Source organism: Mauremys reevesii, linkage group 3, assembly GCF_016161935.1.
Source record: "Mauremys reevesii isolate NIE-2019 linkage group 3, ASM1616193v1, whole genome shotgun sequence".
Taxonomy (NCBI): domain Eukaryota; kingdom Metazoa; phylum Chordata; order Testudines; family Geoemydidae; genus Mauremys; species Mauremys reevesii.
Window position 1 is genome coordinate 180,466,433 of NC_052625.1, and position 16,547 is coordinate 180,482,979.

The window sequence follows — 16,547 nt, forward strand, 5'->3', positions numbered from 1 at the left end:
AGATGCTCAGGGATGCAACCCCATGTTCTGGGTGTCCCTAAACCTCTGACTGCTAAACGCTGGGACTGGATGACGGAACGGATCACTGGATAAAATGCCCTGCTCTGTTCGTTCCTTCTGAAGCATCTGGCATAGGCTACTGACACAAGACAAGATACTAGACTAGATGAACCACTGGTCTGACCTAATGTGGCCATTCTTATGTTATTATGGTGCCCTCTGTTTTTAGAGCCTGCCAAAGCAAATTCCTATCTTGGTTGTAAACTGAACTATACGTTTTAATTATTGCAAATCATCATCCATGACTGTTTGAAAAGACTTATGATAATATTCTGAATGCAACAGAAAGTGATGGGGCTTAGAGTTCAACAATTTCAACTTGTATTGAATCTTCTGAAGTCAAAATGTCTATGTATGCCCTCATCATGACTAATGTTAGCACAGAGCCACGAATAGTATTTTTCAGTTCATTGCTATTCTAGATTCAGCAATAGGAGCACAGAACATTATGGTTTTTATAGATTATACAAGGCTAATAACTACAAAATTGAGTGATTTTTAAAAAATTAGATATATAGCATTCATAGACTTTTTGGCAGTTTATAAACACCCTTATAGTAGAGCAAATACAAAGTCTAAATTATATCATTTAAAAATAATGACTTGAGATGTATTATTTTAAGTTAGAATGAAATTATAAAAAGATCTATGTAAATCTGAGTGTGTCAAAATTCCCTCCCTTCACCTTCAAACAATTATTTTAGGCCTTCTTCTGGTGAGTTTGCTGAAACCAATGCCAGGTCAAAAATACATGTATTTTTATCTGCACATATTATGAATATTAACACAGATTATAACATTCATTTCCCTCTTCCTCCTGTCTGATGGAGGAAGGACTGTACTCCACACATGCCCATTTGCACTCTGGCTTTCTCTGCTAGCCCATGAACCAAGTACATATCTACAGCACCTCTCCTAAGCACTTCCCGTTTCTACGGTCAAGCAAAACAAAAAAATCTCTATTAGAAGTATTGCAAAATAGCACTTGATATGGGAATCGGTAGTGGAAGACAGACTGAATGGAGGCGTACTGGGAGAGTTTCCTCCTTATAAAATTATTTGCAGCAGCTCCTCTTCTGTCAAGTGGGCCTTAAGATGTAGTTTCTCTCCTTCTACCACTGAGCGCAGACAGATTACTCAATACCTATAGTGCATCTTTAAAGATCTGATGATAGTCATCCCTGCAATGCCTATATTTTGTGGGCTCTCCGTTAACTCTGCTGAATCCAAGCAGAGCTCACCTAGAGGTAGAGTGTGTAAGAGCTGCACTCTCACATTGTCACACAGGGATGACCTGGCCAAAAAATCATTGCTTTTTCCACACTGCTCACATGAATCACGTCCAAACTTGCAAGTTACCCATTAGTAAGGCTGCAATTTAGTCACAGAGGTCCTGGAAGTCACGGAATCCATGACTTCCAGCAGCCTCCATTACTTCAGCTTGCAGTGGGCAGGAGCTGCAAGGTCCCCTTGCCGCCCGCTGGGGCAGCAAGCAACCCCCATCTCCCTGCCACCAGGGGCATCGTGCAGAGGAACCCCAAGTTCCCAGCGGGTGGCAGCAGGAGAACCCCTGAGCTCCCGGCCGCCAGAGGTGGCAGGGAACCCCCGAGCTCCCGACCACAAGAGGTGGCAAACAGTTCTGGGCTGCTGCAGAGGAACCCAAGCTCCTGGCCCCCATGGGTGAGCTCCCAGCCCCTGCGGGCAGTGGGGGATGCCCAGAGCTGCACGCAACAAGGGTACCCCGCAGCCCCCAGCTGCTAGAGGCAGCTCCTAGTCCCTGCAGCTGCCCTGCTTGAAGTAGTGTGGGGATCCGCAGATCCCCATTTTGTCATGGATATTTTTAGTAAAAGTTAGAGACAGGTCACTGGCTCCGTGAATTTTTCTGTTTTGCCCGTGACCTGTCCATGACTTTTACTAAAAATATCCGTGACAAAATCTTAGCCGTACCCAGGAGTCATACAAATGTTGTTACAGTTGCTATTTTCTCTCTCCCATTTATCTTCCAAACTATTATTTCACTTTGGAAAGCATTTTTGGCATATTCTGCATGTAAGACATTATCCAAAAAACTTTATTCTATTTAAACTGCGACACAATTTTTTTTAGTTACAGTAATTTTAATGAGGAATCCAGTATCTAATTAAGACAGCAATACATGTATTACTAAGTATAGAGATAGGGGATGAAAACTTTTTCTAATTATTTTAACCAGGCCAAATGTGTATTTACTGGTCAAGACATATCAAATCTACAATATTTCTCTTTGAAAATTAACCCAGCTTGCTGCAGGGGAAACCAGCAATACAAACAACAAAAGTTGTCACGAACCTTATGTATGTGCCCTGTTTTTCCTTCAACATTCTGTTTGTTAAAATACTCTGGATAGTTTTCTTGGCTCTGTTTTTATTATTTCACCAGCCTTGGGAACTGCTAGCAGTTTTATAAATGGACTGTAAGTGTCTAATTTCATTGCAGCTTCTCTAAGTATTTCTACATCCTTTCTTGAAGTGTTATTTTGTAACTACTTACAGCAATGCTTCTTGGCAAAGAGCAAACATTCTTTTTTTCCCCTCTTCTTCATAGGAAAAAAAAAACAACTATCACAAAGCTGTGAAATGTAAAGGCACTTTCCAACACAGATCCCAGCTGGTCCTACATCTATTATATTTACAACAAATTTTTAAAATGAGAAGTCTGTGAAAACATATGTATAAAATTTAAAGTAGGTATTTTATATATATTTTACACACACACACACACTTACTTTTAATTTTAAAATTGTTGATTTATCCTACAACAGCACTTGGCAGCCTTGGCCACATCAAAATCAATTGCAAAGGAAACTATTGATGACCCAAATCAGCAGATGGAGTGTTCTGTAATCTCATCTTTACATAAATTCCTAAATAGGTATTTACATTGGGTAATATACCTTGAAAACAAACTATTTGGATTTTTAAATTGGAAACAAAAATTAATAATAGAAATTTGGACTAAAAACCTTGTATGTAAATAATATTAATTGAATGCATTATAAAACTGTTGTCCCATGTACCAAGAGCAAGAGAGAACTGTGGGGAAAACATTCTTGTTGCACTATTGACAGTTTACCAACAAAGGAGGTTTCCTGATACTATTACACGATAGTTACCATTTGTGGCCAAGAAAAAACATACTTGGCACAAGCTAAATACTTTGAAGCTGCCCTAGGTAAGGGAAACAGCTTTTCAATTCTTTCCCTTGCAACGCACAATTATGGTTAACTATTTTAGAGGTCTCATTTTATGATCTTCAGTACACTACTAAGCTTCAGCTCAAGAAAGAGTGTTAAGGATATATTGTGAACATTTAATTCCCTTGGATTTCTTTATGCCACAAAGTTTATATTTAACAAGGAATTTGATACTAAATTACAACAAGCAAAGAATTAAAAAAAACTATATCCATGTTTGAAAATGTGCATACTTTCTATTAAAAGTGTGGCACTAACAGAGTATCTAGTTGGTGCAATAAATCTAGCTGACAAGTAGTAATCAGATGATGAGTAGACATTCTTACCAACTGTACTTCTCCAAAAGCACCTCTTCCAATCACCTTAACAACATCATAGTCTTCAGCTTTCATTTGTAAAGCTCGAATTTTTTCCACAATTTTCTCATCTAAAACAAGTTTAAAGAATGATGTCATAAAGACAGATCTGTAGCAGTGTGCGAATAGCTCTGGTAATATTTGTCATCCAGACAATAAAAACAAGCCATTTAAAAACAAATGTTAAAATTTTCAACTAACTTCTACATTGTCTTTAAACCATTTGCTCAGAATTAAAAGCCATAATTGCAGTCTTTTTGTATTTCTTCGTAAGAGATGATAATTCAACTGTTTATCTGTGAAAATTAGTACTATTCTGATTTCAGTTGTATTTTACCTAATGCCTTAAAAACATACACTTTTCAAGCCTCCAGAAACATTTTTGCAGTTAAAGACCCAATATGACAATCTTAAACCTTTCAAACTTTCACTCCTTTGCCACCTGCTGTGCTGCCACCATCCACTAACATTTTTTGATAAGGGTGGAATATTAAAGTACACCTCTACCCATAGGCGGCAGGTTTGTATAATTTTTGGTGGGGCCCAAAATGGTGGTGCCCCCCCGCTCCCGCCCTGTAAGCCGATATAAAATGAAGCTACAACGCGTCAGTGCCACAAGATTACAAGGGTCAATTAAAAGTGGAAAGTCAGAAGCAGCGCTTGCCTACTTCAATATACAGTATTATATTTTGTTGCATCTGTTGTGATGAAGTGGGAATGTTCTTAATATTTTCTCTGAATACTGTGTGGGTGCCTCAGTTTCCCCTGCAAGATGCCAACTGAAGGTGTTGGGGACAAAGAGATCAGGTGGCCTCCTTGTCCAGAAGAGACACAGAGGCCAGAGGAGGGAGTGTCAGTTTGGAGCTGGCTGGGGAAATTGGGAGAGACCCAGAACTTGGTTCTGGGCTCCCCACCCCCCAAGATGGACCTGACAGAGGGGTTCTGTTTTCTGTACCAACAAGCTCTGTTTAAACTGTGTTCCCGTCATCTAATAAACCTTCTGTTTTACTGTCTGGCTGAGAGTCACATCTGACTGCAGAGTTGGGGTGCAGCGACCTCTGGTTGCCCCAGGACCAGCCTGGGCAGACTCACTTTGGAAAGTGCATGACATGGAAGGGCATGCTGAATGCTCCCAGGTCAGACCCAGGAAGGTGTAAGCTTCTTGCCCTGGAGACAGTATGCTCCGAGAGAGGAGGCTCCCCCAGAGTCCTGACTGGCTTTGTATGGAGATGTTCCAAAGCATCACAGCATCCCCTTCCACACCGTGCACTTCCCAGAAGTCCGCACAGGCATTGACACTCCCTCCTCCGGCCTTTGTCTCTTTTCCAGGCATTAGGAGGCCACCTGATCTCTCTGTTCTCCAACACCTTCAGTTGGCACCTTGCAGGGGAAACTGATTTGGGAGAAATGAAGTAAAAGCTGCCCAAACCGAGCTTGAGCACTCCTGAATTTTGAGGTGTTCAAATCTGGAAGGCAGGTGCTCGGGGTGGGAGAGGGCTGTGGGCTCCATGGGGGAGCATGGCAGCAACTGTCTGGAGCTGCATGGAGCCAGATACGCTGGTCTGAGTGGCACAGTAAGCAGTTTGGGGGTTGGAGAAGAGGTAGGGAGTTCCGGGGGCAGTCAAGGTACAAAGAGCAGGGGAGTTGGATGGGGCAGAGGTTCAAGGGGCAGTCAGGGGACTGGCAGCTATTGGTTAGGCATGGGAGTCTAAGAGGTTTATCTGGGGACAGGTAGGGGTGCGGTCCTGGGGGAAGTTGGGTGGGGTCTCAGGAGGGGGCAGTTGGGGACAAGGAGAAGAGAGGCTTAGATAGGGGCTGAGGTCCCAAGGGGCAGTTAGGGGCAGGAGTCTCGGGAGGGGGTAATTGGGGAACAAGGACCAGTGGGGCTTAGATAGGGGTGGAGGTTCTGGGGGCAGTTGGGGCAGGGGTCTGGGGAGGGCAATCAGCAGACAGAGGCTGGGATTCAAAGGGCTCTGGGCTGCTGGCAGCGGGGATCCCAGAGCCCTTTAAATCCCAGCCCCGGCTGGGAGTCAGAGGACTCTGGGCTGCCTGCAACCGCAGGCAGCCCAGGGCCTTTTAAATCCCAGCCGGGGCGGGAATCGGAGGGCTCTGGGCTGCCCGCTGCGGGGAGCCCAGAACCCTTTAAATCTCAGCCTGCTGGGATTTAAAGGGCTCTGGGCAGCCTGCAACCGCGGGGAGCCCGCAGCCCTTAAAAAATCAGCCGCGGCAGGGAATTAAAGGGCTCTGGGCTGCCGGCAACCGGGGAGCTGAGACGCTTTAAATCCCAGCCGCGGCCGGGACTCAGCGGGCTCGGCGCTGCCCGCTGCGGCGGGGAGCCCAGACCCCTTTAAATCTCAGCCGCGGCTGGGATTTAAAGGGCTCTGGGCTGCCTGCACCCGCGGGGAGCACAGAGCTTTTAAAATCCCAGCCGCGGCCGGGAATCAGAGGGCTCTGGGCTTCCCGCTGCGGGGGGGAGCCCAGAGCCCTTTAAATCCCAGCCACGGCCGGGAATCAGAGGGCTCTGGGCTGTCTGCTGCGGCAGGCAGCCCAGAGCCTTTTAAATCCCAGCCGCCGCCGGGAATCAGAGGGCACTGGGCTGCCTGCAACCGCGGTGAGCCCTGAGCCCTTTAAATCTCAGCCGCGGCTGGGATTTAAAGGGCTCTGGGCTGCCTGCACTCGCGGGGAGCACAGAGCTTTTAAAATCCCAGCCGCGGCCGGGAATCAGAGGGCTCTGGGCTGCCTGCAACCGCGGGGAGCCCAGAGCCCTTTAAATCTCTGCCGCGGCTGGGATTTAAGGGCTCTGGGCTGCCTGCAACCGCGGGAGCCCAGAGTTTTAAATCCCAGCCGCGGCCGGTAATCAGAGGGCTCTGGGCTTCCCGCTGCCGCCGGCAGCCCAGAGCCCTTTTATTCCCGGCCGCGGCTGGGATTTAAAGGGCTCTGGGCTTCCCGCTGCAGCGGGGAGCGCAGAGCCCTTTAAATCTCAGCCGGGGCTGGGATTTAAAGGGCTCTGGGCTGCCTGCAAACGCGGGAGCCCAGAGTTTTTAAATCCCAGCCGCCGCTGGGAATCAGAGGGCTCTGGGCTGCCTGCAACCGCGGGGAGCCCAGAGCCTTTTAAATCTCAGCCGCTGCTGGGATTTAAAGGGCTCTGGGCTGCCTGCAACCGCGGGGAGCCCAGAGCCTTTTAAATCCCAGCCGCGGCCGGGAATCAGAGGGCTCTGGGCTTCCGTCTGCAGAAGGCAGCCCAGAGCCCTCTTATTCCCGGCCGCGGCTGGGATTTAAAGGGCTCTGGGCTGCCTGCAAACGCGGGGAGCCCAGAGCCTTTTAAATCCCAGCCGCCGCTGGGAATCAGAGGGCTCTGGGCTGCCTGCAACCGCGGGGAGCCCAGAGCCTTTTAAATCTCAGCCGCTGCTGGGATTTAAAGGGCTCTGGGCTGCCTGCTGTGGCGGGCAGCCCAGAGCCTTTTAAATCCCAGCCGCAGCCGGGAATCAGAGGGCTCTGGGCTGCCTGCAACCACGGGGAGCCCAGAGCCTTTTAAATCCCAGCCGCAGCCGGGAATCAGAGGGCTCTGGGCTTCCCGCTGCAGCAGGCAGCCCAGAGCCCTCTGATTCCCGGCCGCGGCTGGGATTTAAAGGGCTCTAGGCAGCCCTGGTGGCGGCGGCGGCAGCCGCGGGGGGGCGCTCCAAGCAGGGGAGAAAAAACATTGGTGGGGCAGAGCCCCTGCTTGGGATTGATTCATGGGGCTAAAGCCCCAGAGCCCCATATAAGTCGGCGCCTATGCCTCTACCTCGATATAATGCAACCTGATATAACACTAATTTGGATATAACACGGTAAAGCAGTACTCGGGGGGGGGGGAGCTGTGCACTCCAGTGGATCAAAGCAAGTTCAATATAACGCGGTTTCACCTATAACGCGGTAAGATTTTTTAGCTCCCGAGGACAGCGTTATATTGAGGTAGAGGTGTATCTAGCACATTCAGCAGCATAGCAGGTACAATCTGCTAGGATGTACCTGTGAGGTTCAATAGCCATCAAGTGGTTAAGCATACTACTGAATATGTTTCTTTCACAACAGGACCAGAGAACAGTCTCTGGTCCAGGAACCCTTTGTGGTTCTTTTTTGGGGTTGCCCCTTTCCAGTCCTTCCTTAAGCAGGAATCCCCAGCTCTTCTTTTTAGAATGGGGCTGTACTACTTTCTCCCTACCCGGGAGTCTCCCCAGCTCTCCTCCATGGAGCTGGGTTCTGTTAGTCAGATTTTTCTAGGAGCTCTCAGGTCTCCTCTCCGGAAATGAGTTCTATATTAGGCAACTGGGGGGCCTTTACCAGCTTCTGCCCCAGCTAGTCCCTTTTTCTTAATTAGCATTCATGTTGCTCCGCAAGCCAGCCTTTCATTGCTAGTATCTCCTGGCATCTGTTCTGCCGTGAGAGAGGAGGCCACCTTTATGCTAGTCCCTTTCTCCCAGGTCATTCTCAATTGGTTGTGTGAGAGGGGAGCCTTGCTCTACCCTCTCTGCAAAGCTCCAAGCCATAAGTCCTTAAAGAAACAGTAATGTGATTTTCTCCTGAATGCTTCTTACCCCCAGGACTGCTTCCTCTCTCCAAGTGTCTCCCAGATCCTTGTATATATAATCAGATCTTTCAATCTCTTAAAGGGCCAGGCCACATAATGGGGTAGGCAGACCATTAGACCATACTACCCTTAAGGGACAGATAACCAAAGGAATTTTTGCTCCCCAGACCAGAGTTATGGTTCCTCCTTTTATTCCCTGGCTTATGCATGCTTTTACAGGACACTTTAACATTTGAAAGGAGTGGGTATCCCCTGATTAGTTGCAAATTCCCTCCCCCACCACCAAACAAGCTTGAGTTCTAGTTTAGAAATCAGTTTTAACTAAGCTAGTTATAAAAACTGCATCAGCTAACACAGCTTTGTCTATACAGCAGCTCCAATTGGTTTTAAAACAAGACTGAATTTTGGGGAAAATTTTCCTTGCATAGACAACAGCTATGTTTTGACATGGCTTAACAGAGTCGTATTAAATTTGTTATTTACATGGCAAATATGCACCTAAAACAAACATTGCAACTAAACGACCATACTTTAAAATCCATTTAAGATGTGGTAGACGGACTTTTCTGAATTAAAAGTATAGTTTTATTAAAAATTTACATGACAGTGTATGCCATTTTGAGTAATTACATACTTATTTTCTGCAGATTACAATAGAACCTCACTAACTGCAAGACTTGTGAATTAATGAATTTTGAAATTGGTACTTAAGCAAAAGATAAAATAAAGTAAGGATAATGGATCATAAAAATACTCATTTGACTAGTATTGTTTTAATTATTGATAATATTTTAGTATTGATCAGTATACTAATAAATACTTTGCAATACATTTGTAAGAGTAATTAAATTTTAGTAATGAAACATCACAACAGCAATGTGCTCTCAAGTATCTACTGAGAAGGGAATGCTGTTTTTAGAGTGCAGGCTCTGTTTTGTGGTGATTAGCAAAGTGCACATAAGTAATGTATAGTATTTCTTCACATTCAGCTTCCAAGACTGTTATAGTGCAATCATGACAACAAACATGTTTAAGTGCAACTTACATCTATTTAAGAAATTATCTATGTTCTTGTTTTTCCTCAGTGCTGGAAAATCCAGATCAAGGACCAAAGAATTCAGGCCATCCTGTAAAGAAATAAAAATAACTTAATTGTAAACATGCTTCTAGAATTTCAAAATTAACCTCTGTCTTAAAACTATTGTAATAAGTATGGTTCTATATTACTCAAGCACAGACTACAATTCCATTATGCAAATAGTTATCTTAATGAACACAGAAGGATTGCACAGGTACAAGGCAGCAGCATGTGTTTTAGAATTCTCCCTCACTGAAGATACCATTTCACTGGATTTCTGATCTTGAATCCGGACTCCCTAGGACAAGACAAGCCAGAACTTCCCTACATCTTAAAACGTTTTCGTTCTTTGAGGCACAGTAAGGCAATCCTCATTCTGATATCAATTGCCAATGCCTCTGTACAGTATGCCTCTGTTTCAGTAACTTTTATGAATGGGAAGCAAAGAGTTCCCCAAAATCGAAGTATAATAGAAGTCCAAAGAATATTTATAGAACAGAAAGAGTCTATTAAAAAAAGTTTAGTTGTTGAAAATATTACTTTCCCTTATCAACACAGACGGGAAGTAGGACAGGTGATTGAGAATCTAGTCCAATGACATCTTCAGAGAAGGAAAAATGAAAAATTTATCCTCTAAATAAACCATATTAACTGGATTCCTCCTCTTAGAAACCAAAGCTCAAAAGGCTGTCTCTCAAAATACATAAATTGTCCAATCATGAAGAAACAAAGAAACCGCTAAAGGGAGTTTCATGTATTCAGAAGAATCAGAGGTCATCCAAATCCCCCATCTACAGAAGCAGGCAGGAGAGCTGAGGGGAAATGCTTATCAGGTGGGAAACAGCCAAAAGGTAGAACCAATATGGTCCTCAAGATAAGCATAATGAAAGATTTGTGCTACAACATAGATACATATAAAAAAGAACACACATTCCTTCTCATTAGCATAAATTCAAGAGTTAGGCCAGATTTTTGGTCCAGAAAATGTGATTATTAGGGCTGTCCAGTGATTAAAAATTTAATCATACGATTAATCGTGCTGTTAAACAATAAGAGAATACCATTTTATTTAAATATTTTGGATGTTTTCTACATTTTCTAATACATTGATTTCAATTACAACACAGAATACAAAGTGCACAGTGCTCACTTTATATTTATTTTTATTACAAATATTTGCACTGTAAAACATAAAAAAAATAGTATTTTTCAATTCACCTAATACTAGTACTATAATGCAATGACTTTATCATGAAAAAAATTATGTACACTCCAGAGCAGTGGTGGGCAACCTGTGGGCCGTGAGACTGTTTATATTGACCGTCTGCAGGCACGGCCACCTGCAGTTCCCAATGGCAGCAGTTCGCCGCCCACCACTGCTCTGGAGAATACCAGCACCAGAACCACTATCTTGTGTTTAAATGTACTGACAACAAACTTGTTAAATTCCAAAATTTTACCAAACTGGTATTTCTTCAAGGAAAAAGGAGTTTGTACAAAACTGACCTGCTATGTCAAAAGAACATAGGGGAAATTAAGCTACAATACCCATCTGGTAAAGTGAAGAAACAGACTGACAGAGTCAGAAGGGTACCCAGAAGTCACCTACTACAAGACAGGCTCAACAAAGAGAGTAACAGAACGCCACTAGCCATCACCTACAGCGCTCAACTAAAACCTCTCCAGTGCATCATCAAAGATCTACAACCTATCCTGAAGGACGACCCCTCACTCTCAAAGACCTTGCTGGAGAGGCCAGTCCTCGCTTACAGAAGCCCCCCCAACCTGAAGCAAATACTCACCAGCAACTACACGCCACACAATAAAAACACCAACCCCGGAACAAACGCTGCAACAAACCCCGGTGCCAACTCTGTCCACTTATCTATTCAAGGGACACCATCATAGGACCTAATCACATCAGCCACACCATCAGGGGCTCATTCAACTGCACATCTACCAACGTGATATATGCCATCATGTGCCAGCAATGCCCCTCTGCCACATACATTGGCCAAACCGGACAGTCTCTGCGCAAAAGAATAAATGGACACAAATCTGATAGTAGGAATCATAACATTAGAAAACCAGTAGGAGAACACTTCAATCTCCCTGGTCACTCAATAACAGACCTAAAAGTGGCAATTCTTCAACAAAAAAACTTCAAAAACAGACTCTGACGTGAAACTGCAGAACTGGAATTAATTTGCAAACTGGACACCTTCAGATTAGGCCTGAATAAAGACAGAGTGGTTGGGTCATTACAAAATCTAAACCTAGTTTCCCCCTACTGTTACACCTTCTTGTCAACTGTCTGAAATGGGCCACTCTCATTACCACTTCAAAAGTTATTTTTCCTCCCTTGGTATCCTGCTGTCAACTGAATTGTCTCGTTAGACTAACCTCACACTGGGTAAGGCAATTCACATCTTTTCATGTATTTATACCTGCTCCTGTATTTTCTACTCCATGCATCTGATGAAGTGGGCTCTAGCCCACAAAAGTTTGTGCCCGAATAAATTTGTTAGTCTCTAAGATGCCACAAGGACTCCTCGTTGTTTTTGCTGATACAGACTATCACGGCTACCACTCTGAAACAAACTACGTTTAACATACTAAATAGGTTAGATATGAATTAGCAAATTCTCACCCTAAGTGATAAATAGGTTGGCAGATTCTTAAAGCACAAGCTGCCTTTCCTTTGCAGCTTGGATTTCCCAGGTTTTCATACACAGGCTAGAAATCCCTTTAGTCTGGGATCATCACTTCCCCCAGTTCAGTCTTTGTTCCTCAGGTGTTTCCAGGTGTTGTTGTTGTAGGGAGAGTGAGGTACCATCATGATGTCATTTCCCCCTTTTATATCTTCTCACTTGCTGGAAAGCTCTTTTGCTGTGACCTGGGTCAAACAGTTCCCATTGTGTAGTGCTACCTCTGAGAGGTTTCTATCATACACAATTCCTTGTGCTTGTGTGCATTTCTTCAATAAGCCATTAAACATTGTTTGGCCTTTTTACTGTTATACCTGAAAGGCTGCTTGTGTGTGTTTTCACATGTTTCAGTAACACATACATGGTCAAACTTCATAACAATGACAGCACATACAATCCAATGAGATATTAATGTTTAGCAGCTCAAGACTTTTAGACTAATACCTCACAACACATACTTTGTACAAAATCTATCCTAATTATATGACAGTGGTGAATAAAGGGGAGCCAGGGTGTCACACCAGTTTCCCCAAAGGAAGAGGAGAGAACTCCTGATCTGTTTGCTTGCTCCTAACACACTGTTAAAAGCTGTCACCGCTATCTTCCAGAAGTCTGACACCATGATGTACTTTTTGAAGGAACTGCAGACACAACTGAAGCCATACTCTTAGATGTAGTCTCCTTGTGAAAAACTTATGAGAAGCCTTAACTGACCATAAATATACCACCACAAACATGCAGATTTCAATTCTGTAATTTCTACCTTTATAAATTTACTATCATAGGAATTGCTATACCAGATCATACCCTTAATACATCCAGTCTAGCATTCTATCTCCAATAGTGGCCAGCATCAGATGGTTCAGAGGAAGGCACAAGAACCCCTGTAGTTGGCAGCATGTGGTATGTTCACTAAAAATTTAGATAATCCACTTACGTAAGTTTTTCCGAACATTACTCACAAACACCTCACAGACACTATTTGTAATCTGGCACAATAACTCACTCACTTATACGAATCAACATTAACCATGTACAGAACTATCTGCAATGTAGTTTATAAAACAAACCACCTTAAACTACTCAGCAAAACAAACAACCAATACACAGTCAGATTTAAGGCTGTTCAGAATGCATAATGTGAAAGGGAGACAGGTGAGGCTAAGAAGTGGAACTGATGATCTAAGTGCAGGTGGGGGACTGTCACTACCATTTTATAGAATCCAGCACAATGGGGCCCCAACTGCAATTGTGTACCACAGTGATTGGCTACTAAGGACTACCAACAATACAAATAATAGGGCTACAATTCCATAAGGAGGTTCTGATGCTGTAAACCTCAACCATCATCTGATTTTGTCATCCCTCAGAACCCCTCAGTTGACTACAGATCCATAATTGAGCCTGAATTTATCTTAGATACAGATCAGGGATGTTAGTTACTATATGTACCTGCATAGACTCAATAGTAAAACCGGTTCTTTTCCCAAACACCAACAGTCCTCCTAACTCCACTGCTCCCTGTATGGACCCATATCTCCTACTTGCTCTCCATTTATTGTCACTGTCCCAGTTCATGGTAACTGCACCTGTATTTCCCTTCAGTGGTCCACCAAAGGCACCCACTCGCAGGTTTCCAACTCCCCAGTCATTGCCTCTCCTTCGTGGAGATTGGCATCTCACTCTCATTTGACTGGGGTATTTGTAGCCTACACTGTTCCCTGGCTTCACTGTGTTATTCCCAGCAGAGACAGGCTGGGTTGCTCAAGCATACCTGCTTGCTTTCTCTTCAGGAGACAATTAAAAGGCTGAATTGCTACAATTATAAGTTACCCACAAAGCACTTCTTATACAAGCAGGGGCAGCTCTAGACATTTTGCCGCCCCAAGCAGGGCGGCATGCCGCGGGGGGCGCTCGGCCGGTCGCCGGGAGGGCGGCAGGCAGCTCTGGTGGACCTCCCGCAGGCGTGCCTGCGGAGGGTCCGTTGGTCCCACCGTCTGCTGGTCCCGTGGCTTTGGTGGACCTCCCGCAGGCACGCCTGCGGGAGGTCCACCGGAGTCGCCTGCCACCCTACCAGCGACCGGCAGAGCGCCCCCCCGTGGCATGCCACCCCACGCACGTGCTTGGCATGCTGGTGCCTGGAGCCGCCCCTATATACAAGCCTATTTTATCCTTAAGGTAAAAGCATGACAGAGAAAACATATCAAAAACAATAAAAGAACCTGCACTCATGCTAATAAGCTTACCAGAGAACATCCCAACTTTACCATGGGCTCTGGCAGAAGCAGTCCTTCAAACCTCACCCAAGGATTTTCCTTTGTGATCACAAGTTCATCACAGCTCCAGCTCAGAACAAGCACACAGTCTTATGGGGCTTCAGTAGCCCCAGTCTTTCCATCCTACCCTAAGGATTGGGGCCCTCCGTGGACCAGAGGTCTTGTCCGTTTGCTGGATCAGGAAGAAGGCCCTGAGTCACATTAAAACCAGGCTATTTATCCAAAAATCCTCTCTTTGTCTGTTGGTTCCTGGAGAATCGAGTTTGCACTAGCATATGCATACCCCTCCAGGGGTTGGCTTCAAAGGGCTGATAACAGAGAAAGTATATTAGCAAACCCCTCCAACTCGAGAAGGTACATTTAATTCCATAACAACACATACACAATTAAATTTTTAATACAATGGGCCCCCAAAGATATTAACCCTAATTCAATAAGGTTTAACTTAAGAAGTTTCTCTTAATTCCATAAGGTTTAACCAGGATATTGTCAGTCTGTCACAGTCACTGTAATTTGTTGGTTTTTTTTAAACTACTACTCCAGAATCTGTACAAGTTGGAAGAGAACTGAAAATTCCAAAGGCTCTTATGTAAATTAAGCTGTCATGGGATAAAAAAGGAGTCCTCATGGATTGAGAAAACTGTTTAAAGGACAGACAACAAACAAAGGGATTAATGGTAATTCTCAGAATCAGAATGGAGAGGGTAACTGTGTTCCCAAGGTCAGTCCTACCAATCCTATTCAATTTATTCAATTATGATCTGGAAGAGAAAGGAGTGGTGGTAAGTGAGGTGGCAAATGATACTGAACTGCTCAAGATAGTTAAAGATAGAAGAAGACAGAGAAGCAGAAAAAAAAGAACTTCAAAAGACAACAAACAAACAAATGGCAAAAAAATGAAAAATGGAATATGATATTTAATGTGGATAAATGTAAAAAATAAACTAAAAAAAAATACAAACTATGATGGGGCTGCTACATAGCTACACTAATTAAAAAAAAGAAGAGTTAAAAAAGATCTAGTTGTTTGAATGATAAGATCAGTGTGCAGGTCAACGAAAAAAGCAGAGCGATCAAAAAAAGGAAAAAGGATAGAGAATCAGACTGAGAATACTAGATTATATTTATTATATATATAAATCCATGGTTATATAATCTGTGTACAGTGTACATCTCGTGTCTCAAAAAGATAAAATAGCACTAGAAACTCAAAAAAAAAAGAAAAAGAAAAACTAAAATAATTTAGGGAGAGGGAAGGTCCCTGGGAGAGGAAAGAGGAAAGAGGGGAGGACTTGGAAAAAAGAAAAAGAGAAGAGGGGACATGAGTGGTATATAAAATCATGAGTGATGTTTGAGAAAGTGGATAAAAAAGTATTATTTATTTCACATAATATAAGGAAAACTTATCACCAAAATGAAATTAATAAAATTGATATAAACAAAGTAAAAAAAAAAAAAACAAATAGTTTCTTCAAAATTCAAATAGCAACTTGAACTCTTTACCTGGAGGAGGCTGTGGGCTAGTTTTAAAGGACTAGGTTTAAAAGGGACTAAAAAGACTATAAAAATGTTTAATGGCAATGGCTATTAGCATGGTGGGGGGCCATGGTGGTCCCCTAGCCTGTGTGGTGGATGGAGATGGATGGCAGGAGAGAGAGATGGAGGAGAGAGATGGATGAGATATCATTTCACTCACTTGCATTGGGGCACCACCCTGTGCCACTGTGCATACTGCCAGAGATGGATACTGGATGTCTTGGACTGCTGGTCTTTCTTACTTACTTCTGGCTATTTACAAACTGCAAGGTCTTTTTGCATTATATTTTTTTTAAATGAATGGATTAGTATGTTCAATCTATATCCTATTTATAGATACGGGGGGGGGAAAAGGCATCAAATTATACATTTTAGTGACACTGTACCAGAAGGTCCACACAATTGTAACAGTTAAATGTAAGTTATCAACATCACACTGTGACATTTTAACAATGTCTTACGGTGATGGGGTGTACCAGGCCCTTTCAGGTCCTCCAGACAGCCCTGCGCTCCTACAACACTCCACCCCAGAAAAAAGGCAGTAGAGTGGGGTCCTCCTCGCGACCTAAAGAGGCTCAAGGAAGGACCCTGTTCCTGAGTGACTGAGGAAACTGCAGCAGCTGGACAGAGCAGTAGCTGGCTGGGACACAGGAGGAGTGGAAGGTACAGACACTGCGGAGAAACCCTGCCTTAGCAGAGGTAGACTCTGAAGCTCTCCAGGCACAGAGGCC

At 43.9% G+C, this 16,547-nt stretch overlaps 1 protein-coding gene across 5 annotated transcripts in view; it reads right to left on the reverse strand.

Moving 5' to 3' along the window:
- Window positions 1-16,547, reverse strand: part of ROCK2 (Rho associated coiled-coil containing protein kinase 2) — a 176,652-nt gene that overhangs the window by 83,102 nt on the left and 77,003 nt on the right. For all 5 annotated transcript variants that reach the window (XM_039529811.1, XM_039529814.1, XM_039529813.1 and 2 more), the window contains exons 2-3: window positions 9,264-9,345; window positions 3,619-3,719 (exon numbers count right to left, since the gene is read on the reverse strand). In XM_039529811.1, the coding sequence (XP_039385745.1) occupies window positions 3,619-3,719; window positions 9,264-9,345 (183 nt within the window). The remainder of the gene's footprint in view (window positions 1-3,618; window positions 3,720-9,263; window positions 9,346-16,547) is intronic.